Source organism: Microtus ochrogaster, chromosome 2, assembly GCF_000317375.1.
Source record: "Microtus ochrogaster isolate Prairie Vole_2 chromosome 2, MicOch1.0, whole genome shotgun sequence".
In the NCBI taxonomy this organism is placed as follows: Eukaryota; Metazoa; Chordata; class Mammalia; order Rodentia; family Cricetidae; genus Microtus; species Microtus ochrogaster.
The window spans coordinates 22,140,863-22,165,568 of record NC_022010.1 but is presented as its reverse complement, the minus strand read 5'-3'; the positions used below and the strand labels follow the sequence as shown (position 1 = coordinate 22,165,568).

At 50.2% G+C, this 24,706-nt stretch overlaps 1 protein-coding gene across 4 annotated transcripts in view; it reads right to left on the bottom strand.

The window, feature by feature from the left end:
* Positions 1 to 270: 270 nt before the first annotated feature.
* Positions 271 to 24,706, bottom strand: part of Hip1 (huntingtin interacting protein 1) — a 123,324-nt gene continuing 98,888 nt past the window's right edge. For 3 of the 4 annotated variants that reach the window (XM_013350688.2, XM_013350690.2, XM_026784747.1), the window contains exons 13-31: positions 23,018 to 23,090; positions 22,193 to 22,376; positions 20,985 to 21,073; positions 19,966 to 20,082; positions 19,071 to 19,172; positions 18,706 to 18,849; positions 17,803 to 17,938; positions 16,554 to 16,640; positions 15,948 to 16,055; positions 15,731 to 15,867; positions 13,939 to 14,049; positions 12,278 to 12,336; positions 11,953 to 12,046; positions 9,873 to 9,973; positions 8,894 to 8,999; positions 7,126 to 7,249; positions 5,047 to 5,108; positions 3,511 to 3,619; positions 271 to 2,625 (exon numbers count right to left, since the gene is read on the bottom strand). In XM_013350688.2, the coding sequence (XP_013206142.1) occupies positions 2,573 to 2,625; positions 3,511 to 3,619; positions 5,047 to 5,108; positions 7,126 to 7,249; positions 8,894 to 8,999; positions 9,873 to 9,973; positions 11,953 to 12,046; positions 12,278 to 12,336; positions 13,939 to 14,049; positions 15,731 to 15,867; positions 15,948 to 16,055; positions 16,554 to 16,640; positions 17,803 to 17,938; positions 18,706 to 18,849; positions 19,071 to 19,172; positions 19,966 to 20,082; positions 20,985 to 21,073; positions 22,193 to 22,376; positions 23,018 to 23,090 (1,996 nt within the window). In that variant the 3' untranslated portion in view covers positions 271 to 2,572. The remainder of the gene's footprint in view (positions 2,626 to 3,510; positions 3,620 to 5,046; positions 5,109 to 7,125; positions 7,250 to 8,893; positions 9,000 to 9,872; positions 9,974 to 11,952; positions 12,047 to 12,277; positions 12,337 to 13,938; positions 14,050 to 15,730; positions 15,868 to 15,947; positions 16,056 to 16,553; positions 16,641 to 17,802; positions 17,939 to 18,705; positions 18,850 to 19,070; positions 19,173 to 19,965; positions 20,083 to 20,984; positions 21,074 to 22,192; positions 22,377 to 23,017; positions 23,091 to 24,706) is intronic. The other variant, XM_005344618.2, reaches the window with a different exon arrangement.

Here is a 24,706-nt window from a genome sequence, read left to right as displayed (position 1 = left end):
CTGGGCTACAAGAATTTTCAGAGTTTGGTATGTCTGGCCATTGGGTTAAAGACTCATGTTTAGGTAGCAGCAGAGCCAACAAATTATGGTCTAGGCTGAGTGAGATGGCTCACACCTTTCACCCCAACACTTGGGAGGCAGAGGAAAGCGCATCTCTGTGAGTTTAAGGACAATGAGATGTATGTAGATACTTTAAGGCCAGCTAGGGCTATTTAGTAAGACCCTGTCTTAAAAAAAAGGTATATATAGTTTATACACACAGATAAATAATCCAATTTTTATTAAATTCTTTTTTTGAGACAAGGTCTCAGAATGTAGCCCAGGCTGTCCTTAAATTCAGGATCATCCTGCCTCAGTCTCCTGAATGCCAAGATTACAGGTCTGCACTACCAAGCCTGGCTAAAGAAAGGCAATTCCCAACTTGAATTACACTAAACAGTTCTGATGCGACGCTGAGCTGTTGATTCACCTCGTGCTGGGGCGCTTGACTGTTTTGCTACTCAGGAAGAGATTAATTATTAGGGTTTTAGAGATGTGCCCTGCTCTGTTGCTGTTTGATTTCCTCTTGCTGGGACACGTGTACCTTTGGAAAAGCTGACCTGCGGTGAGCACATGGATTGGCTTCATGGGCAGAAACGGGCCAACAATGCCACACATTGCTTGTTCTGGTCCTCGGATGCAGGAAATGCTAAGCAGAGAAACATTCTTCTGGCACCAGACTGGGCCGTTCCTACTGCAGGTCATGTGTCTCAGCAGCCGTCTGCGTTGCTGGGAGTTCCCGGAGTGCCAGCTTAGAAAATACTCGGGGACAGAGTGGGGGCGGGTGGAACAAGAAGAAGGGGGTTGATTCACAGTGATCAAACATCAGTCTCACAACCCAGTGCCCAGCAAAGCCGAGCCGTGTCCCACAGGGGACAGGTTTAAGGACGTGCTTGCTGGCTACCGCCTAAGCAGCACAGATCAAGAAGGAAGATGCCACCTCCCTGCTCCACCCTACAGATCCGAAGGTCACTTCATTCAGGGTTGCTGCTGTGTCCAGGCGGGATGCCTTCCATCTCCACCCTGTCTTCAGGGGAGCAGGAGTGGGGAGTGGCGGAGATGGGTGTCACTTCTGTCTCCCCGAAGGCAAGAGTGGGGAGTGGCGGAGATGGGTGTCCTAGCCGGCGGTCCCCTGCTCCTCTTCCCTGCTTCTCTATTCTTCAAGGAACCTGCCTGCTTTAGAATCCGAGACCAGAAATGATCAGAGATGGCTCTTTGCTCTGTGGTCTGTGAAGACTGACGGCAGAGGGCAAGCCTAGTCAGGCACCCTCGGGCCTGATTGCCCCAAGCATCTCTGGGCAGGTGTTGCACGAAGATCGTTCATAATAAATATGAAGAGTCCTACCCTGAGCCGAGTTCCCTTCCTGACGGGAGCAAGTGGGTCTATGGAAGAAGTAGCACACAGAACCATCTTTTATCTGGTTCAGTAGGATGCAGAAGCAGGCGGCTGGAAAAAGAACCACTTCTGGTTCCCTTTTGTCCCTCTTAGGGCCTTGTCTAGGTTTGATGGAGGTGGTCCATGGCACAGGAAGTCGGCTCTGGGGGATGTAGTGTTGCTGCTCACACCAGCTCTATACCGGCATGTGATGGAGTGGTAAACCTGGTCATATGAGCTCCTAAGAAAATGTCCCCTGCACTGCTGGGTCCCTGGCACCTTTTTTTTTTCCTTTTTTTTTTTTTAAACCTCTGGTGTTCCCTGGCTTGTGAAGGTGGACAGAGGCCACGAGATGGCACCCGGGGTCAGACAATGAAGGCACTAGCTCTGCTTCGGACTTCAGAGGAGAGCTGTCACTCTGGAGAGTGGTCTTCACTGACAGAGAGCTGAGATGGCGCACCAAGGCGTAGCCTGAGCCGCACCATGGTGTGTGGGAGGGCTTCCTCTCAGAAGGCTCAGAGCTCAGGGTGGGAGTGGGGGCTGGAACCCTTTTTGGGAGAGTTGGCCGTGTGAAACTTTCAAAATATAAAACCAAAATAACCAAACGACCACCAAATAGGAAGCAGGAGGGGATCCGCCAACTGCTAAAAGTGTAGTGTGTGTGTGTGTGTGGGGGGGGGTGCGGCTCTGGCGCTCTCCGCCAGGACACTCGATCCTGTCCCTCTGCCTGTGGATTCGGGTGGCAGTCCGGTTTGCAATCCAGCGGAGTTCTGATGCTCACAAGTTTGTGCGAATGACAAAATGCAAAGACTGAGGAGGGGGGAGAAAAAGAAGAGGTGTCAGATGTCCCCTCTCCACGCTCCCAGCGACAAGAACCCTCTCTACGCAGGACATGACCGGTGAGGGAGTAGAGAGCAGGCGGGAGAGGTTGGCCGTGTCGCTGTTTTTCTGTGAACCTGAGCTTGCTCATGGCCAACACTATACATCAGGGCCATAGGGAAGGACTCATGCACCCAGAGAGGAGTCATGAGGGGACACGATGGGCTTCAGCTTTTGTCAGTAGAGGTCTGCGAGGACCTGGTGTGCCAGGGTGGGGACTGGCACAAACTGAAGGGGAACAGGGATTTACATTCTGACGTGTGGGGCGCTGGCGCGGCTCTACTCTTTTTCAGGTACTGCTTCTTGAACAGTAGCCGGCGATGCCTCTGTCCCTAAAAACAAAAACAGCAAAAACATTTCACAACGGAACCGCGTGCATACATCAACTCTTCATGCCAGGCTGACCCCATGTGAGAGACCTTCAAGCTCATGACGGCCATACTTGTTTTTTAAAAAAGAACCCTTTAAAAAGTGTGTGTGTGTGTGCATGCGTGTGATGTGTTGGTACACACATGCCAGGGTCGGAGTGTGGAAATCAGAGGACAAGTTTTCCGGGAATTGGTTTTATCCTCCTGTGGGTTCCAAGAAGTGGGCTCAGGTCATGATGCTTTGCGATTTTAGCTACTGAGCCATCTTCCTGGCTCCACACTGTGGTCCTTTGCAGGCTCTAGAGCCAGAACCTCAGAATCCCTGTGCCTTGTCTGCCAGCTCTCCACTGACCATTTTTCATCTACTGTAGGCTTGCTAGCAAGGCTGTGTGTGTGGGTGCGTGTGTGTCCGTCCCAGGGGAGCCAACTTCAAGCCCCAGGACCCACCTGACAGCTCACAACTGTGCGCAACAAGAACAGATCAAGGTGAGTAACCCAGGAGGCCCTGGCTGCAGCGATGAAGACACAAGTTCACCAGTCAATGTGGAAGCTTTTATAATATTCAGTTTGTTTGTTTTTGGCTTTGTAGCCTAGAGTAGCTTCAAATTCCCAATCTTTCTGCCTCTGTCTCCTAAGTGTTAGGCTTACAGATGTGTGCCACCCAGGCTAAAGATGAAGCTTTGAAGCTTCTTAATTCTTTATGACGTGCCCATCTTTAGGTTTAAGGATTACTTAGGAATGGAAAGGGGACAGGAAGACCAGGAAGTGACAGGCCAGAGGGTCCCATTCTACTAGAGGAAGGCCTGTCTCTTCTGCAGCACCGACAGGAAGTACCCAAAGTGTGCCCACCTTCTTCCCAGCCCTCGGCAACACCAGCCAGCTCATAGTGTTTCTTCCGAAGCTCTCCTAGCTTTTGACGCTCCTTCTGCAGGTCATTTTCCAGCTCCAGAACCCTGACCTGTGGGAAAAGGGTGTGAGAGGGTCTGCCATTGGTTTAATTCAGTTTAAAAACCTTACCCTTCTGAATGTCCTATGGATGAGCTATGTTCCCACCACTGTATCGTCCCTTTGTATCTCTCAGTCTCTGTCTCTTTTGAAATAGGAGAGATTCGGTCCAGGGACTCATGTATGATAGGAAGTACTCTACCACTGAGCCACACCCCAGCTCCTCACTGGGGGTTTCTAGGCAGGGGCTCTACCACTGAGCCACACCCCAGCCCCTCACTGGGGGTTTCTAGGCAGGGGCTCTACCACTGAGCCACACCCCAGCCCCTCACTGGGGATTCTAGGCAGGGGCTCTACCACTGAGCCACACCCCAGCCCCTCACTGGGGGATTCTAGGCAGGGGCTCTACCACTGAGCCACACCCCAGCCCCTCACTGGGGATTCTAGGCAGGGGCTCTACCACTGAGCCACACCCCAGCCCCTCACTGGGGATTCTAGGCAGGCACTCTAAGACCTAGTGACACCTAGCCCCTGTAAAGCTCCTTTGGTCACTCCTTGGGACTTGTCTTCCCTAGACTTAATTTGGTCTCTCTGTGGCTCAGATCCCTTCTTCCATCATATCCATCCCATCTCCACAGCTCACTCAAATCCACTTATTGGATGGAGCTATCTTCCTAGCCCGAGAGGAGCCTGCTAAGGTTATAGCGCAGCCCCAGTATAATTCTTTTTTGAGACAGGATCACAGGTAGCATAGACTGGCCTTAAACCACACTGTCTCTTCACCTCCCTAGAGCCAGGATTACAGGCATACAACATAATATTTAGCCTTCTCTCTACTTTGTTCCCATTTTTAATTATGTGCACGTGTGTGTGGGGGGGTGCATATTCAAGTGAGTATATAGGTACCTACAGAGGCCAGAAGGTGTTGGATCCCTGAGAACTGGAGTTACAGGTCGTTGTGAGCAAATGCTCTTAACTGCTAAACCAGCTCTGCTGGTTTTGTTGTTGTTGTTAAAGATTTATTTATTAATTATGTATACAGTGTTATGCCTGCATATATACTGCAGGTCAGAAGAGGGCACCAGATCTCATTACAGATGTTTGTGTGAGCCACCATGTGGTTGCTGGGAATTGAACTCGGGACCTCTGGAAGAATAGTCAACGCTCTTAACCTCTGAGCCATCTCTCCAGCCCCTTGTTTTTTGTTTTTGTTTTTAATAGATTCTTGCTCTATAGCACATATGGGCCTCAAACACATGGCAGTCCTCCTGCCTCAGTCCTCCAAGTGCTGGGATTTTTACATGCATGCCCACCCCTGGCTTCATTTTCCCTGAAGTTACTCTCTTTCTCTCTGGCTTCTCCCTGGGGGAATGATACTCGGGGGTTGAAGTGCAGGGAAAGGAGACAGCCCGACCGTAGACATGGCCTCAGTTTTCTTACCTGAGAATCCATCTCCTGGCGCTTGATCTGGGTGAGTGTCATGCTTGAGAAGTCCATACTGTCTGCAAGGATGGACACAGGAAGATCCCATCAAAGGATGTCCCGAGCTGACAATTGCGAGGACCACGTCAAGTCCCCCACTGCAGTGCTTGGCCTGCACTTTGCCACCACAATGGTTACAAGCTGAACTGTCCCCACAGGCTCAGTTTGGAATACTTGTTCCCTAGCTGTCGGTGCTATTTTTGGGAGGCTGTGGAATGTTTAAAGGCTGGGCCTGGCTGGCAGAAGCAGGTCCCCGGAAGCATGCATTTCTTTGTGTGTTTATTAGTGTGTATAGGGGCATGGCATGGATGTTCATGTGTGTGAGGGTGCACTGACCGCGTGGGTCCAGGAGATTGAACGTGGTTGTCAGCCTCAGTGACAAACTCTCTTTCCTAGAGAGGCATCTCACCAGTCCTTGGACAGATAGAGAATCACTATGGAAACGTGCCCGGGAGCATGTTTGTAGGGGATTTTCTAAGCTAGGTTAAGTGGGAAAAGCCACTGTAGATATGGGCAGTGATAATCCATGTGTTGGGTCCTGGTCTGAATTAAAGGCAGAAAGTGGAAACTAGGTAAGGTCTCCTGTAACCCCAGCACTATGGGGGCAGAGGCAGGAGGATCTCCGGGAGTTTGAGGACAGCTTGATCACATAGTGAGTTCCAGGTCAGCCAGGGGTACCCAGTGAGACCCAGTTTCAAAACAACAACAGACAGACAGACAGACAAAAAGAGAGCAATTAAGCAAGGTGGGGGTGGAGATGGGGTGAGCACCAGCATTTACCCGCCTCTGCTTCCTGACATAGCATGGATGCAATGCTACCAGCTGCCCCACGTTCCTGCCACCCACACTCACGCCTTCCCACCACTGTGGACTGTACCCTCACACTATGAGCTAAAATAAATCCTACCTTCTTAATTTTGTTTTTTTACACATTTATTAGTGTGTGCACACACCTCATGTGCCATGCTGTGAGAGTGGAGGCCAAAGAGAGCCAGTTCTCTATCACGTGGGTCCTGGGCATTGAACTCAGGTTGTCAGACTTGGCAGCAGTCACCTCTGAGCCCAAATCCTTCTTTTTTAAAAGTTGCCTTTACCAAGGCCTTTGGTCTGCTCACAACAATGAGAAAATTAACTAATTCATGGTTAACAAGGGTCTGATTCTCTGGGAACAACTAGACCTCTAGTGACTTTTCTCTGACCTCAGGAAAGTAGCAGACAGAAAAAAAAATACCTCTTTTCCTTTTTTCTTTCTTTCTTCCTTCCTTTCTTTTTTTATTTTGGGGGGGGGGGGTGGTTTCTCTATGTTTTGGAGCCTGTCCTGGAATTTGCTCTGTAGACCAGGCTGGCCTAGAACACCTACAGATCTGCCTGCCTTTGCCTCCCAAGTGCTGGGATTAAAGTGCCACTACCATCCAGCCATAAAAATCTACTTAATAGCCTGCCATTATAGCAAGGCGGTGGTGGTTCATGTGTTTAATCCTAGCACTCGGGAGGTAGAGGCAGGCAGATCTCTGTCGAGTTCAAGGCCAGCCTGGTCTCCAGAGCAAGTTAGAGGACAGCCAGGGTGACATATTGAGCCCTGGCTCAAAAACCTAGAAAAAAATCATGCTTATGTGAGGTCCTGCCTCAGGAGGTCAGCATGTCTATAAAAAGAACAACCTGACTTCATACGTGCCAGGGAAGCACGGTGCTGACTGAGCTACATCCCTAGCCAAATACATCCTTCATAAGAGTGTGTCTAGAAAGAGCTGGGTGAGGTGGCGCACACCTTTAATCCCTGCACTCAGAAGGCAGAGGCAGGTGGATCTCTGTGAGTTTGAGGCCAGGACTACTTAGTGAGGTCCCATGTCAGAGAGAGAAAAAGAAAGGGGGGGGAGAGAATCAACAACGGAAGAGACCCAACCTCTGGCCCCATACATATTCGTATGCATACCTACAAGCACCTCACAAACAAAAAGAAGGAAAAAGAATTAAAAATAAAAAAAAGAATTAAATTGAGATCATGGTGAAAGAGATTCAGAGCGGCTGAAAAGTTACCTGTCTCCTCAATTTGAGATTTGCCGGAAATGGTTGAGGCCACCACAGCGGCCGTGGCCTGGTTCACTCCCCGCGAGGCCTGCTGAAGCTGGGTCAGATTGACGCTGCCCTTGTTAGCTTTCACCTGCAGGGACAAAGGACATTAATGTTCAGCTCCATCAGAAGCAGTGAGGACGGTACTAAGCAGCTCGCCTGGTGGCACTCAGCCACCACCAACTGTCATCACCAGGTCACCAGTCAACCTCTCAAGGTCGCTGCTTCCTGTGGGACCAAGCCCTGTCAGAGCGGAAAGTGACCCTGGCATACGAGTTGGGTTACCCTACACTCTAGCTTGCACAACTGTCTGCAGGAACTCTTCTGTGTGTGGGAAAACCTGTGATCCTAAGAGACGCGGGAGGAACAAAGAACATTCATGGGGTGAAGTTCTGCTTCACTGGTGAGGAGACCTTGGTCAGCAGCTCTGTGTGAGGATGAAACGGGACAGTGGTTCAGAGACAACGGAGGGGCAGACATGGGTTACATGGGCTGTAAGGGATCAGTCAGGTGACCTGCAGTCTGTATCAAGTTTCATCACCCTTGGCTGGCCTGGAGCTCATCATGTAGACCAGGCTGGCCTCGAATACAGAAGACTAGACTAACCTGCCTTTGTTTCCTGAGTACAGGGACCAAATGTGTGTGCCAGCACACCGGGCTAATGGATACCATGCTCAGTGAACAGATACTGTTTTGATTTTAAATACTAGAAATGGAACCCAGGGCCATGTGCTTGCTACACAGGCGCTTTATCACTGAGTCACACCCCAGCCCCTCACTGGGGGATTCTAGGCAGGTGCTCTACCACTGAGCCACACCCCAGCCCCTCACTGGGGGATTCTAGGCAGGTGCTCTACCACTGAGCCACACCCCAGCCCCTCACTGGGGAATTCTAGGCAGGTGCTCTACTATTGAGCAATGGCCCCTGCCTCTTACCAGGGCAAGTGCTTTGCCAGTAAACGCTACCCTCAGCCCATTTGAAATGACCTTCGATTGTTTTATTTATGCAGTATTTATGTGTAGGTGTGCATGTGGAAGTCGGAGAACAACATGTATGAAAGACTAACTGCGGCATTCATTTTTCTCATCCTCCTATGTAGGTACCAGACATCAAAGTCACATTATCAGGTTTGGCAGCAAATGCCATCTCCCTGGCTCCTGTTTAAGTTTTTTATTTTGAGCCAAAGTCTTGCTCAGGTTGTCACCAAATTCACTTTGAGCCCAGGCTAGTCTTTCATTTTTAATTTTCCTGCCTCATCTTCCCAAGTAGACAGGATGACAGGCCTATGTCACCTGGTTCACCCAAATGCTCCTTGAATGACGGCATTGCTACTTGGAGGCTGGCATGCCTGGGACCCTCAAAAGCTGCCTAATGATAAAGACGAGAACAGCAAGGCACGCAAGTGATGAGACGGGTGGAGGGGCTTCTTACTATTGTCATATATTAGGCTTTAAAAGAGGTTGCTATGGCATCACACAGTGATGGCACACACCTTTAATTCCAGAATTCGGGAGGCAGAGGCAGGCAGATCTCTGTGAGTTCGAGGCCAGCCTGGTCTAAAGAGCAAGTTCCAGGACAACCGGGGCTACACAGGGAAACCTGTCTAAAGAAAAAAGGCTGAACTTTTACTCAGGACCCAACCAAGCAGGGCTATGGATTATCACCTGTCCTAGAGGTCGGTTTCATGGCTCAAGTCCTCTCTAACTCAGCCAGCCTCACCGTGATCACGCCTACCTTGGATGCAGCCACAAGCTGGGCTGTGCTAGCAGCAATCTCGTGTGAACACACCATCAGTTCCTCGAACTTCCCTTTGCCTTGGACCACGAGATCAGCAGCATCCCTGAGAACCCAGAAGAGCCACGAGGGGTGAGGTTGCAGAGAGCAGAAGCCATCATGATCCCCCCTTGACAGGAAAGGCAGTCTGCTTGTCCTACCCCAGGTTGTCCTCTCTCTCAAACTTCCAGTGCTAGCCACTTCTTTTTGTACTTTTGTATTTATTTGTGTATGAACGCAAAGGGGTGTGTGTGTGTGTGTGTGTGTGTGTGTGTGTGTGTGTGTGAGAGAGAGAGAGAGAGAGAGAGAGAGAGAGCGCGCATGTGGAAGCCAGAGGACCACCTCAGATATCTTTCCTCGGGCGTAGTTTTTTGGGATAGAGTCTCACTATACAGCTCTAGTTGCCTCAAACTCACAGAGTTCCATCTGCTTTGCCTCCCAAGTGCCAGGATTGAAGGCATATACACCCCATGTCTGTCTCCAGCTTATTCTTTAGATATACTCTCTTTTTTGTTTTTAAATTTATTTGTATGGTATTTTGCCTTCATGTATGTATATGGGAGGGTATTGGATCCCCTGGAACAGGAGTTATAGACAGTTGTGAGCAGCCATGTGGGTGCTGGGAATTGAACCAGGGTCCTCTAGAAGAGCAGTCAGTGCTCTTGACCACTGAGCCATCTCTCCAGCCCCAGATTTTAACAACTTTTGGGGCTAGGTATGATGTTGCACGTCTTTGATCCCACCACTTGGGAGGCAAAGGCAGGTGGATCTCTATGAGTTCAAAACCAGCCTGGTCTACATAGTGAGTTCTAGGCTAGCCAGGGTTACCTAGAGAGACTCTATGCTATGAAATGGATACTTTTTTCTCTCTTAGCAAGTGTCCGGGGTGGATCAGTGGAATGGGGAAGGGGATATAGGAGCCTTGGAGGAAGACACTTACACCATGATGGTAGCTCCCCAGCCAACAGCTTTGGAGGCAGATATAAGTCCTTCTGTCCACCGAGAGTTCTTGGCATAAAATTCTTTAGGGGATGCAGTACCCTATAGAAGCAAAAAATAGAATAGTTTGGTTAGTTGTTTTTATTTCATTTCATCCTTAAACAGATTTCACATATAAATGCCTAGCTTGCATAGACATGCACCACGTGAGTGTGCAGGTCAGAAAAGGGTTCAAATGCCTTGGATTTGGAGTTAGAGGGTAGTGGGCTGCCACGCTGGGTGCTGGGACTCAAGCCTTGGTCCTCTGCAAGAGCAGCAAGTGCTCTTAACTGTTGGGCTGTCTCTCCAGCCTGGGTTGTTTTTAGACAGGCTTTACTACATGTAAAGCCTAAGCTATCACCCAATTCTTGTTCTTCCTGCCTCAGCCAAGTGCTGACACTATAGGCATGTACCTCCATACCCAGGGGTTTTTCTTTTAAATTACATTTATTTGTATATTTTGTGTATACACGTGGGTGGACATGTTCATGCCACGGTGCAGGTGTGGAGATCAGATGACAGCTTGTAGGAACTGGCTCTGTCTTTCTATCATGCATGACCTGGAGCTTGAACTCATAATTGTTAGGTATGGCAGCAAGCTCCTTTACTTGCTGAGCCATCTTGCAGGCCCACTACCGAGCTATTAACAGCTAATTTTACAGAATGCCTCTCAAGTGCTAAGTGCCTTTATTCTCACGTTAGGTATAAGAAAACTAAGATGCAGTGAGGCAAAATAACATTAAGTCTTGGAGGTAATGAATTAAAGTAAATCTCCAGCATTTATTTATTTATTTATTTATTTATTTATTTATTTATTTATTTATTTTTGGTTTTTTGAGACAGGGTTTCTCTGTGGTTTTGGAGCCTGTCCTGGAACTAGCTCTTGTAGACCAGGCTGGTCTTGAACTGACAGAGATCCGCTTGCCTATGCCTCCCGAGTGCTGGGATTAAAGGTGTGCACCACCACCGCCCGGCAAATCTCCAGCTTTTTTTTTTTTAATATTTATTTATTATGTATACAATAGTCTGTCTGTATGCCTGGAGGCCAGAAGAGGGCGCCAGACCTCTTTACAGATGGTTGTGAGCCACCATGTGGTTGCTGGGAATTGAACTCAGGACCTTTGGAAGAGCAGGCAATGCTCTTAACCACTGAGCCACATCTCCAGCTCCCTCCAGCTTTTAAGGATTTATTTTTAACTTTTAGTTGTGTGTGTGTGTGTGTGTGTGTGTGTGTGTGTGTGTGTGTGTAACAAAATGTAGGTGTCCAGTGATGCCAGAGGCATCTGATGCTCCGGAGCTGGAGCTGCAGGCAGTTGTGAGCCACTGATGTGGATGCTGGGAGCTGAACCCAGATGGCTCAGACAACCAGGAAGTGCTCAGCCATCTTTCTAGCCCATAATGTGGTCTCTATGTATAGACCAGGCTGGCTTTGAACTCACAGAGATCTGCCTGCCTCTGCCTCCCAATACTGGAAATAAACCATGCATGGTTTTATGCAGAGTCTGGGACAGAATCCATGGTTTTTATAGATGACAGGCTAGGACTCTACCAATTGAGCTACATCCTCAACTCATGAAGGGAGTTATGAGAGAAGGTCCAGCTATGCAGCCCACACTGAGGTCAAACTTGAGATCCTCCTGCCTCAGCCTTATGAGCATTTGGACTGTTAAAAGGGTTAAGTATCTGCAGGTCTGGAAATCTAGAGGACCTGTCTCCTATGTCTGAGGATGGATAGTACCAGGTCTATGGCTGGGATCTGCCCAGTTTTCCAGAGTCCTCAGCTGTCCCCCAAAGACCTAGATTTGCAGTGTCAGTGGGGTTTCCACAGTAGGGCTGTATGGCCTCTGGGAGCTGGGGCTAGAAGTTACCGGCTGATTGCTCCCTAGTGGCAGCTACCAGGAACCCTCAACTGCCCACAGTGTCCGGGAAATATCCCCAAGGATGGAAGATCTGCCTGCGCTGGAGTACCGTTGGAGCCCACAGCGAAACCAGATTCTAACACACGCGGAGGGAGAGGGAGCTGACACCACAGCCCTGCCTACCCTGCCACTTTCCACGATCTCCTTCTGGAGGTCCTTGGAGGCCACGACGAGGACCTTGATGGCTTGCATCAGACTGGTGCAGGAACCAAGGATCCTAGTCAAGAGAAAGGGTTGGTGACGCGACACTAAGAAGAAAAAGAACAACTTGATTTCTCATCCCTAAACCAGGAAAACCTTGAGTAGCAATGAGGGGCAGGAAAGGTGTTGGGGTTGCTGGAGGACCCTGAGGCGTCACCTTGGAGGCAAGCTGGTGAGTGACAGGTCCCTGTGGGCCTCGCTTTCAAGGACCTTGCTTACCTACTGCCACCACAGTGCTCTCACTGACCTTTCGTTCACCTCCAACTTGACTCCCGTGTCTCCTGCTCGAGATTTACTGAGTATTTCCTGTTAAAAAGAAGCATGTCTGGTTTCTTTTCTCTCTGTGTGTGTATTACTGGGAACTGAGCCCGGGCTTCCTTCATACTCTCTGATAAACAACAGCCTCAGGTCCTCACTGTTGGGGGATTCTAGGCCAGCTACATCTCCACCCCAAGAAGCATGGTTCCTAAATGTATCATGAACCCGACCCACCACCACTGCCTTGATACCCTCTGGATCCAACAAGGTGTTTTAGCCTAGAAGGCTGAATCTCCGTATCTTCATCTCTGTCTTTGTGAGTCAGAAAAAGCCCAGACCCCCCTCTTGTCTATCGGGTGGTAGAGAGCTGGAGCTGATGGCTCTAGCCCTGGCAAGTCTTGACCTTGGCCCTTGGGCTGATGTCCGTGAAACACACTAAGAGCTGCAGTACCTGTCCCCAGGGGCAGCTGCTACCAGATCCACTAGGCGGGTGCTCACACCACAGCAGGGAGTGAGTTTTCCACAAAAGGAGCCACGTGAGACCTTTCCAATGGGGGCCCATTCAGCTGCTCCTGAGGAGTTCTTGAACACCCACCCATCAGGCTTCCTTGGGCATTTTATTATTATGACAGCGAAGGCTGGCTCTAGCTGTCAACCTGACAGCCGAGACTCACTTAGCAAGAGAGTTTCAATGAGAGACTTGGGGTTGGCTTGTGGGTAAGTCTGCAGGAGGGATGTCTTAAGTTAACTGATGTGGGATGACCCAGCCCACCATGGGCAGCACCATTCCCTAGACAGGGAGTACTGAACTGCGTAAGAGGGGAGAAATCAAGTTAACGCAAGCAAGCAAGTGAACACGTATGCACAAATGCTCTGCTCTTGACTGTGGATGGGATGTGATGTGCACTTCCAACTCCTGTCTTGGTGACTTCCTTGTTCCTGCCACCGTGACTTCCCTGCAGTGCCCTTAAACTGTAAGCAAAAATAGACTCTTCTCCCCTAAGTTATTTTTTTTTAAATTATTTATTATGTATACGGTGTTTTGCCTGCAGGTCAGAAGAAGGCACCAGATCTCATTAAAGATGGTTGTGAGTCGCCAGGTGGGAATTGAACTCAGGACCTCTAGTAGAGCAGCCAGTGCTCTTAACCTCTGAGCCATCTCTCCAGCCCCTAAATTGTTATTTGTTAAGATGTTTTATCACAGCAACAGAAAGGAAGCTACATCAATGGCTGCCCTAAAGAAACAGGATTTAAAGCCCAGCCAGGTGGTGGAACTCACGTAAGTCATGTGATTATCAGCCAGCCTGGAAATCAAACTCCAGGTGGCTGACAGCAAAATATCCTACCTGGGAGGAAACCGCTCCTCTTTCTTTGTAAGGGCCTCGTTTTCATCCCCTCATTGGTGCAGTGACCTTGGCCTTTGATTTTTGTTTTCTCTTTCTTTTCTTCTTAATTATGAGACAATATCTCACATAGCCCAGGTTGGCTCCAAACTTACTATACAGCAGAGGACGACCTTGAATTCACCTGCTCTACCCCCAGGACTGAGGTCACAGGTCTACACCACCACACTGGCTTCTCTGGCAGGAGTCTACGACACTCCTGAGGCAGAGTGCTGCCCGAGGGAACTGACGGGAGGAGTTCTCTCACCTCTATCCGGGTGGTGGCAGCCTCAATGGCAGCTGAAGTGGCGGCCATCTCCTTGTCTACGAGGTCACCCAGCTCTTCCTGTTTGATGTCCAGGCCCCTGGGCAGCAGTTCCTGCGAGCAGTACCACAGAGGTTAAAAGGACAGGAAGTCGACCCCTGCCTCTGATGGCTGTCGAGTGTTGGGATTAAGGGTGCGAGCTGCCACACCTGTTCTGACCCCCACCTATTTTCCCTAAGAAAGGGTTTCTCTGTGTACCCCAGGCTGTCCTGGAACTCACTTTGTAGACCAGCCTGACCTTGAACTCAGAGATCCCCCTGCTTCTGCCTCCCAAGTGCTGGGATCAAAGGTGTGGGTTACCGTGTCTGGTATTAATTTTTTTAAACAAGGTCTCATGAAGCCCAGGTTAGCCTTAAACTCTCCACATAGCCCCGACTGTCCTCGAACTCCTGATCCTCCTGCCTCAGCCTCCCAAGAGCTGGGATTACAGGCAGGTGCCACCAAAGCCAGTCATCTTACTGTTCACTAGGTCTCTGCCTTAGCTCTAGGGCACCGAACAGAAACAGCTGCTCATGCATTTCTGTACTTTCATAAATACCTAATGCAAACTTTTTGTGTGTGCATGGTCACGCATGTAGAGGGCCACATGTAGGTACAGATGTGAATATCCATGTATGTATGGAGTCCAGAGGACAACTTGAGGTGTCATTCCTGAGGAACCATCCACCTTTTCTCCAAGGCACAGTCTCTTCCCTGGCTGGTGATTCACCAGGGAGGCCGTGCAGCCTGGCTGGCGAGCCCCGAGGAGTCTGCCCAGTCCTGTGGATTCAAGTCTGTACCACCATGCTCAGCCGTTTTTCTTTTCTCTTTTTAATACAAGTTCTGCAGACTGAACTCATGATCTCATGCATTTTAGGTGAGTACTTTGCCCAGTGAGCCACCTCTCCAGCCTCTCTGAAAGTCATTTTGTGGATATCCAACACATACACTCTAGCTTCATGGAATGAATGTGTGCCCTGTGGCAAGATGCCACCCTCTGAGCGACAATGCCACCACCTTCCCAAGAAGGGCTGTGCTGACTTTTGAGAGCCCGTCACAGCTGGGCTTGTTGACTTCCGATATTAGCTCATAGGAGGGGGTGCAGAGGCCTATACCTAAGGGTCCAGCCATTGCTCCCAGTCACTTGTATGCAATTCTGCTTTAATGGCACAGGGTCCTCAGGGTTTCAGGGAAGGGCAGGAGACATGGGGATCTACCTGTGTGACCACAGAGAAGCCATCACCCGTGTTGGGTGAAGACTTTGCTGAGAGGCTGCTTTGGGGTCCCCCACATCCCTGTCAGTCATCCCTCACCCTGTTCTGTAAGGAAGGCCAAACTCTTTGGTACCCCAGGAGGAACTTCAGTGGAATGGAATTCTGGTTTGTCACTGGGACCTCAGCGGGAGGGAGCAGGCATTGTTTACATCTCCTCGGGGTGTGAATTCTCACGATACTTTTGGGTCTGTGTCCATGTTAGGTGTCACTTGCCAAGCCAACAACAATACTTAGAGATGGGTAACAATTTATCGTCTTCTCTGGCAGTGATGCACCATGGCGCCGCCAGCAGGCCAGTGAATTAAAACACATAAACGAGGTAAAGTGGTCTAGGCCTGTAATCCCTCGAGGTGGAGGCAAGAAGAGAGGCATTCAAGGTCATCCTTGGCTACACAGAGAGTTCAAGGCCAGCCTGGGCTACAAGAGACCTTGTCTCAGACAACCAAACAACAATAAAAAGCAAATCACATCATTAATGGTACCTCGCCAATGGCCTTGATCTTGCTGAGGAAATTCCTCATGGCTGTGCTGTCGGCCTTCTTCATGGCTTCATCTTCCTCCAGGGAGGACAGAAAGGCCAGGGTTTCCCTGCCATATTGCCTACAGGCCTCTGTCAGAGCTGGAGACAGGAGACACAGGTGTTTAAACACCTCTTGTTTCCCTTGTTCTCAGGGGCCTCCCCTGCACCCTGATACTCACAGTCAGCTGGCTCGGATGGGGCCCGGAGGCTGGTGGCGCTTCCCTGAATGATGGTGTCACTAGTCAAGTGGGCAAGCAGGGTCATTGAGTGCAGAAGCTCACTGATGTCTGCAGGGAGAAGGAAGTAAAGTCTTAGGCCCAGTGGTGGCGCTGCTGTCTTTCTTTTTTTTTTTTTTTTTCTTTTTGAGACAGGGTTTCTCCTTAGCTTTTGGTTCCTGTCCTGGAACTAGCTCTTGTAGACCAGGCTGGCCTCGAACTCACAGAGATCCGCCTGCCTCTGCCTCCCGAGTGCTGGGATTAAAGGCATGCATCATCACCGCCTGGCCGCTGCTGTCTTTCTATTCCGTTTAGATTTATTTTTACTTAATACATGTGTCAGTGCAGGGATATGTATTCCTGAATGCATATACCCCCAGAGGCCAGCAGAGGGTGTCAAATCTCCAGGAACTGGGGTTTCAGGCAGCTATGCGCAGCCTGAGGTGAGGTGGGTGGGGAGAATCGAACCTGGGTCCTCTGCAAGGACGAGCACTCTTAACCCCTGGCCATCTCTCCAGCTCCCCTCTGGTTACCCCTTGCGACAGAGCCCATGTCCTGTGTTCTGCGTACCTTCTGGGCAGGCCAGATACTGGCTGTGGTTCTTCTCCAGTTGCTCGAGGCAGCTAGACACAGCCTTGACTTTGGAGAGAAGGTGATCTGAGGGGAGACAGGCCGCATCAGAAAGGAGTTCTCACATTAGCTCTACAGAAGCAGCTAGGTGGGTGGGATGACCCGCTGGGAGTCCCTGCCCTGTGGGCTTTCCCTTAGATGGGAGGAGGGAGGGAGGGCTGCTGGCTGCGCTCAATCTAAAGTGCTGGACACATTCTTTTTGCTTCCTTCTTTCTTTTGAGGCAGGGTCTCCTGTAACCCAGGCTGGCCTTGAACTCACTAAGCAGCCAAGTTCTGATCTTCCTGCCCCCTTCCCCAAAGTGTCAGGAAATCAGGCACGAACCATCAGACCCAGTATCTACTGGTACTAGAACTAGAACCTAGGGCTTCGTGCATGCTAGGCAAGCACTCTACCAACTGAGCCACACCCCAGCCTCCAGAACTGCTTCTCACTTTACTATTATGGTACTGCTCACTACAGGGGCACTGCACGCTATAAGGTGTGAAGCTCAAGGGTCTCTTAAAAGCTCATAATATTGATATTATTTATTATTATTATTTTATTTTGAGACAGGGTCTCACTACATAGCTCTGTCTGCTGTCTGCCCTGGAACTCACAAAGATCCTCTTGCCTCTCTGTCTCTGCCTCCCAAGTATAAGTTCATGTCCCAATGCTTGGTTTCCCATTTTGGCGCTACTTTGGGAGGCTATGGAAAGGTAGGAGGTGGAGCCTATTGGGGCAGAGTAGGTCACAGGGGGCAGATCTCGGGAGTCGGTTCTTCCTGCCTATGTCCTGGCTTGTTCTCAGCTCAGTGCACCATGACTGCGGTCACATCACATGCTCTCACAGCCATGAAGACAGCTGCTCTTCCACGCCTGCCTCTTCACTGTGGACCAGAACCTTCTGAAACTGTGGCCCAAACGAATCTTTCCTCCCTTAAGTCACTTCTGTCATGCTAGGGTTCAGCGCGACACAGCACAACTGGGCCAATGGCTGAGGCAGCGGGTGCCTCAGCTGCCAGGCTGATGAAGTCATAAGCGCTCAGGCAGTATGCCACAGAGTTTCCGATTTAACTGACCTAGGGTGAAGAGGGTGGGCACACCCCAGGGGCTCTGCGCGCAGCTAGGCTGAGGACCCTGAGCTGGGTGGGCTTCCTGTGAGATCAAACCCCAGGCAGCTGGGCCCAGCAGGTGGGCATCAGAAAACTACCTGTGGACCCTGCACAGCTGATGAGGGCGGGCTCCTCAAGCTGGCTCAGCGCCTCCTGTATCTCACGCTCTGCAGCCTTCCTGGTCCCTGCCAAGAGTTTTTTCCTCTGGTCCTTCATCTGCTGGCACATGGATTCCTAGAAAAAGGCCAGAAAGGTGGGAGTTGGCCGGGCACACCACAATGAACCCCGGACACAGCACAATGAACCCTGGGCACCATCCACCTGGGACCACACTGGGATGCCTGGCCTCTCATGGTGGCGCTAGTGAGATCCGAGCTGGTCAGTTCCACGCGGGAAAACAATATCTGACCTTGGTCCACAGGTGTGTGCAAGGACCAGTGACCCACCTGGTGACCCACTCCCAGGGTGGCTGAGGACTGCTAACGTCGTCGTCATCTCGATTAAGATAAACCCGGATTAATAAAGCACACCTCTGGCTGTGTCCTAGAGGATTTCTCAAGATAACTAAAACCCAACATGGGTTCTCTGGATGAGTACAAGCATCGAGCCTCTGAGACATCTCTCCAGCCCGTATTATATTAAGGCAGGGACTCATGGATCTCAAGCTGGCCTCAAACTCAGAATTAGGGAGCTGCGGATAGCTGGAATTTCCGATCCTCCTGTCTCTACCTCCTAAGTGCTGGGATTAGAGGTCTGAGCCTGCATACTCTGTTGACGTGGTCTGCAGACCAAACTCAGGACCCAGTGCATGGGAGACAAGCGCTCTGCCCACTCAGGTATATCCCCGGCCCACACAGTTTTCTTCTTATACAAAAAGAGGCATTTGGCTTTAGGAACTGTGTCCACAGAAAGCCTTGGCCACCAGGCCCGACGGCCTTGAATCCATCACCGCCCATCTGTCTCTGGCGTCCACAGTGTCCCAGTGGATGTCTGTCACTTGCCTGGGCACTGGCCAGTTTGATCTGGGTGCTTTCCAGCTGGTCTCGGAGGGCTGAGAACTCTTCCTCTCTCTGAGCTGCGGCCGTTGTCAAGCTGCCCTGTTCCTTCTCCAGTTCGGCGATCTGCGTCAGCCACTTTGCTTCTGACTGTGGAGGTCACCATGTGGAAACAGGGAGAAACTGAGGACATTAAATGGTCCCCTTCACTGGGACTCCAGACCCCACCACCTGGCTCCACACGGCAGGTGGCAATAGCTTGTCCACATGCCCATCACTGCCTTCAAGAGTAAGTGTGGATTACAACGGCGGCCAGAGGGCACACGGGAGGGACTGAGGCACCAGAGGGAAGGGGACGGGGAGTGGCTCACCTGGGCAGAGGTTTCCAGGCTGCTGTGGAGGACCTGGAGCTCTTGTCTGCTGGTGGCTAGTTCATGCTTCAGGTTTTCCAGAACATCCTGTTGCTCCTGAGTCTGAAACGGAGGTAAAACAGGAACACAGTAGCTGGGAGTCATGAGAAGGAATACACATAGGTACACACTTCCCAAGCTATTGACTGAGACCATGCACTCCGCTGGGTCTAAGAAACGTGTGTGTCACGCAGCCTAGAAGGTGACCACCCAGACCCAAAAGTAAGAACTCATGACTAAGATTATACACACACACACACACACACACACACACACACACACACACACACACTCCCTTTTCCTTTCTTGAGACAGGATTTCAAGGTGGGCCTTGAACTTGCTACATATCCGCGGATGACCCTGCCCTATTGCCTCCACCTTCCAAGTGTTGGGATTCTAGGCATGCACCACCATGCCTGGTGGTGCTGGAGATGGACCAAGGGCCTCCTAGGTGAGCATGCTTGATAAGCTCTACCAACTGAGTGACAAGCCCAGTCCCCAGCATCTGCTCCTCAGAGTGGTCCAAAGGTCCTCTGGAAGCCACTCCTGGAACACGATGACTTCCTCTGACCAATGTCTGCCTCAAGGGCCGTTTGCAGGGGTCGAGGGGATGACTGAGTGGCTCAGTTGCTGCTGATCCAGATGATCTTAGTTGAGACCCCCAGACCCACACGGTGCAAGGAGAGAACTTAAACTCACAAGTTGCCCCAAGACGTCAACGTGCACGCTGTTATGTGTACAAGCACACGTGCACACACACACACATTACACATACACACACACATGCAACCAGAACACTATTAAAAACCCATTTCCAGTAGACACCTCCTACATCCCAAGTGCCTCTCCTGCTCACCTTCCGCTGGGCCTGCTCACTTACACGGGCAAAGGAATCTTCTAGCTCTTTCTTCTCTCTTTCCAAATCCACCTGGGCTTGCCTTGCCACAGACACCTGTTTGGTAACCTCTGCATTCTGAAAGGGGAGAAGAGTGTCTTGAGCAGACATCTCTCAGGCCCAACTCCAACCTTCCTTCTAGTACCAGTGAATTCTAGCAGACTGTGAGGATCAAGGAGGCAGACACAGAAATTCTTTTCTACCCAGAGGAAAGCCAGAATGGACCTGCAGATGCTGGGCTTTTAGGTATTTGTAAAAATACACAGATGGGGTAAGGTGGGGTTGTCTGGTGTAGTGTTTTTCCAGGCTGGCCTGGAATTCACTATGCAGCCCAGGCTAATCCCTGGAACTCACTATGCAGCCCATGCTAGCCCCTGGAATTCACTATGCAGCCCAGGCCAGCCTCAGATTCACAGCAATCCTCTTGCCTCTGCTTCTTAAGTTTGGGGATTGCAAGAGACATTATACCTACTTAGTTATTTTTTGCGACTGCTATTTAGTCCTGGCTGCCCTGGAGTGCTGGGTTTAAAGTCATGTGTCACCACACATGGCTATTTTTTTTTTTTTTTGGAGGATCTTGCCTCTGCTTTCTGATAGAATTACAGGTATGTTCTACTACACCCATCTCAAATGAAGGGTAATTCTAACTGTGCCTGGCACACAAGACAGAACTTAGGAAGACTTACCAAGCTGGGGTTAAGAAATGAGAGCGCTAAGCGGTTAAGAGCACACGCGGCTCTTCCAAAGGACCCAGGTTTGGTTCCCAGCACCCATGCTGGCTGGCTCACAATGCCTGTCATTCCAGCTTCAGAGGATCTAATGCCCTCTTCTGGCCTCCTCGAGCAACTACATACACATGCGCGTACACACGCAGAGGAAGAATAAACAAACAGAAGGGCATCGTGGAGAAACCCAAGGTTTGCACCTTTTCTCCTGTAATGTGGGGTATATAGGAGGAACAGAGGAGTCAGAGTTCCTACCTTCCGTAGCAGGTCAGCGTGATTCTGAACCAGCTCGCTATACTTCTCCTTTAGCTTGCTATACCGCTGTTCATTGGCCTGGGCTTTTCCTGCATTGGGAAAGACCAAGGTGAGGCCACTGCCCTGGCTGGGATTCCCCCATCCTCCCTCCAGTAAGCTGGGGCCCTTAAAGATGTTTTTATCCTCATTTATTTATTTACTTTTTGAGACAGGGTTTCTCTGTGAGATCACTCAGACTGTCCTGGCACTCACTCTGAAGACCAGGCTGGCCTTGTACTTACAGAGATCCACCTGCCTCTGCCTCCTGAGTGCTGTTTTATTTTATTTTCCTTTTTCTTTTTTTAAAGACATGGTCTCACATAGCCCAGACTGGCCTCAAACTGGCTACATAGCCAACATGACTTTGAACCCCTGAGCCTCCTGAACGCTGGGACTACAGGTGTCCACCACCACACTCAGCTGGAAGTTATCTAATTAATTAATTTCATTTTTTTTCTTTCTTTTCTCTTTTTTTTGGGGGGGGGAGGGGAGACAAGGTCTTGCTCCACAGCCCAAGCTAACATTATGGTCATCCTCCTGCCTTAGCCTCCAAAGTTCAGGAATCACAGGTAAACACACCTGTACTACACTGGACATAAATAAAGGATGTCTTCTTTAAATATACACTCCCCTGATTCAAATTCTTCTGCAGACTGAAGATTACAAAAACACAGAGTGGTCATTTAAAAGAAAATGGCGCCCAAAGAGAATGGTACTATTAGGAGGTGTGGCCTTGTTGGAGGAGGTGTGTCACTGAGGGGGTGGGCTGAGGTCTTCTGTGCTCAAGTTACTGAGTGAGAGAAACAACTTCCATTTGCAAGCAAGATGTATTAACTCTCAGCTCCAGCACCGTGTCTGCCTGCATGATGCCACGTCCCACCATGATGATAACGGACTGAATCTCTGAACTGTAAAGCAAGGCACCCCAATTTAAAAATGCTTTCCTTGCTGGGTTGGGTGTTGGTAGCTCACACCTTTAATTCCAGCACTTGGGAGGCAGAGACAGGATACGAACTCCCATCCTCTGCGTGCCCTTGGTTGCTAAGGGCTCGGCTGTGCCAAACCTGTCTCTGCATTTGAGGACAAGAGCCGGCACCTCCGGCTTTACTTCCGGGGAGCAGCCCCACCCCTCTTGCTCCCGGCGCACACCCTCAGCCCCAGCCCCTCACTTTCTATCTCAGTCAGGCTGCGCTGGGCTTTCTCCGTGTCCTCACGCTGCCTCTTCAGCTCATCCAGCTCGGTGCGCAGGAACTCGCAGTCATCTGTAGCCTGCCGCCCCAGGTGCTGCTGCTCCGCCAGCTCTGCCTCCAGCTCGCTCACGCGGCCCTTCAGCTGCAGCATGGCCCGCTGGCTCTGTGAGGGGCACCCATGATGAGGAGCCTGCTATCCTAAGGCTGACCCAAGGGGGGCACCACGCAGGGCAGGAATGACTTATCTCCTGGCTGGCATTGATGGATTACACTTGATTCTATATCTTCAAATTCCTGACCCGCAGATCCAACCACCAAAGAACATTTTATTTTATTTTTTTTTATTTTTTGCTTTTGCTTTGGTGCTCTGGGCAGGGAGCCTAGGGTCTTATTCTTGTTAGGCAAGTACTGCTGAACCACACCCCAGCCCCTCACTGGGGGATTCTAGCTAGGCAGTACTGCTCAGCCACCCACCCTCTCCACGTTCCTAGTCTTTGACTAAGGGAGTCTAGGCAAGCCTCCACCAATGAGCCATGCTTCCTGTCCCTTCCTGGGGCATTTTAGCCCCAGTTCTTTACAACTGAGCCACACTTCGAGGGCTATTACCCCCTTCGCCTTACTGAGGAATTCTAGGCAGGAGCTCCATCACACACCAAGCCCAGCACTGATGGACTTAGAAGAGTTATCCTGAATCACATCTATTAACTAGCCCGTCTTAGGGCGGGATCTGAGTGCTATCACGAGACACGAGACGGCAAGTGCCCGTGCTGGTGCAGCCCAGTGCAGACGGAGCCTGGCATGTACCTCAGCCTTCATGCTGTCCAGCTGTCCTGTCAGCACACTGATCTCTCTGTACAGGCGTTCAATCAAGTGGTCCCTGGAAGAAAAGGACAGGCCTGGTGTCACCTCCATGTAAGCTGACAGACTGGAAAAGGAGGGAAAAGCTGGTGCTAATTCAGAGTCATTCTCTTTTTTTTTTTTTTGGTTTTTTCGAGACAGGGTTTCTCTGTGGTTTTGGAGCCTGTCCTGGAACTAGCTCTTGTAGACCAGGCTGGTCTCGAACTCACAGAGATCCGCCTGCCTCTGCCTCCCGAGTGCTGGGATTAAAGGCGTGCGCCACCACCGCCCGGCTCAGAGTCATTCTCTTAAAGCAAACAGACAGACAACTTTTTTGGTTTGTTGTTACCAGACACCTATTGGGGATGATTCGTTCTTCCTTTTCTCCTACTTTCCCCTGGCGTGCTAGAATTACAGACATGTGTGACTGTGTGTGTCTCTGCAGGTTACGCAGGCACCCTGCAAGTGAAGCCACATCTCTAGCCCCACGGAGAATATTAACTCTTTCCAGTATGAATCTTACAGTCAACTTTTCTCACCTGCGGTTCTATATCCATGCATTCAAGCGAGTAGGGATGGAAAATATTTGGGGAGGAAAAAAATGGCATCTATATTGACTATATATAGACTTTTGTTCTTCTCATTATTCCCTAAACAATACAGACAAACGGGCTGGTGAGATGGCTCAGAGGGAAAAGATGCTTGCCGCCAAGCCTGGCAATCTTCGTTAGGTCCCTGGGACCCAGATGGTGGAAAGGGGGAACTGATTCCCGCACGCTGTCCCTCTGATTTACACACTAACGCCACAGTACACAGGCAAAGCCATTCCCTCCCAGGCCAAAACTGAACCACGTAGCCTTTAATCCCAGCACTCAGGAAGCAGAGGCAGGAGGATCTCTGTGAATTCAAGGCCAGCCTGGGCTACTGAGCAAGTTCCAGGACAGCCAGGGCTGTAACACAGAGAAACCCTGTCTTGAAAACAAACAAACACCCAAAACTTAGAGGTATAAAAAAAGAAAAGCTCACAGAAACAAACATTGTATCAGTGTTTATATCAGGAGCTATGAAGCATGTAGAGATGATTTAAAGGGACCAGAAAGGGAGGAACGTGGGTTCTATACAAATAGCATCCAGTCTCACAATGACGTCTTGCACAGTGGCTGAACTTTGTGTCTGTGCCTGTCTTTGGGGGTGATTCTGAACCAATAACCCTTGGATACCCAGGGTGATCGGACCCTAAATGTGAGGTCTCTTACCCTGATACCTCAGATTCAGTTCCTGATCTGGGATACAGGGGTGCAAAGACTAAAACAGTTTCTTAATCTTGTATGTGTGTCTCTGCCTGTTGGTTATACACATGTGTATGGGTGCTCTTGGAGGCCAGAAGAGGGTGCTGGATCTCCGGGAATTACCAATAGTTAATGTGACACTTAACCTGAGTACTGGGAAATGAACTATGTAGCAAGGGCTCTTGACCACTGACCATTTCTCTAGCCCCAGCCCCTTTCATTTTTTTTATTTACTTATTTATTATGTATACAATATTCTGTCTGCATGTATGTATGCAGGCCAGAAGAGGGCACCAGACCTCATTCCAGATGGTTGTGAGCCACCATGTGGTTGCCGGGAATTGAACTCAGGACCTTTGGAAGAGCA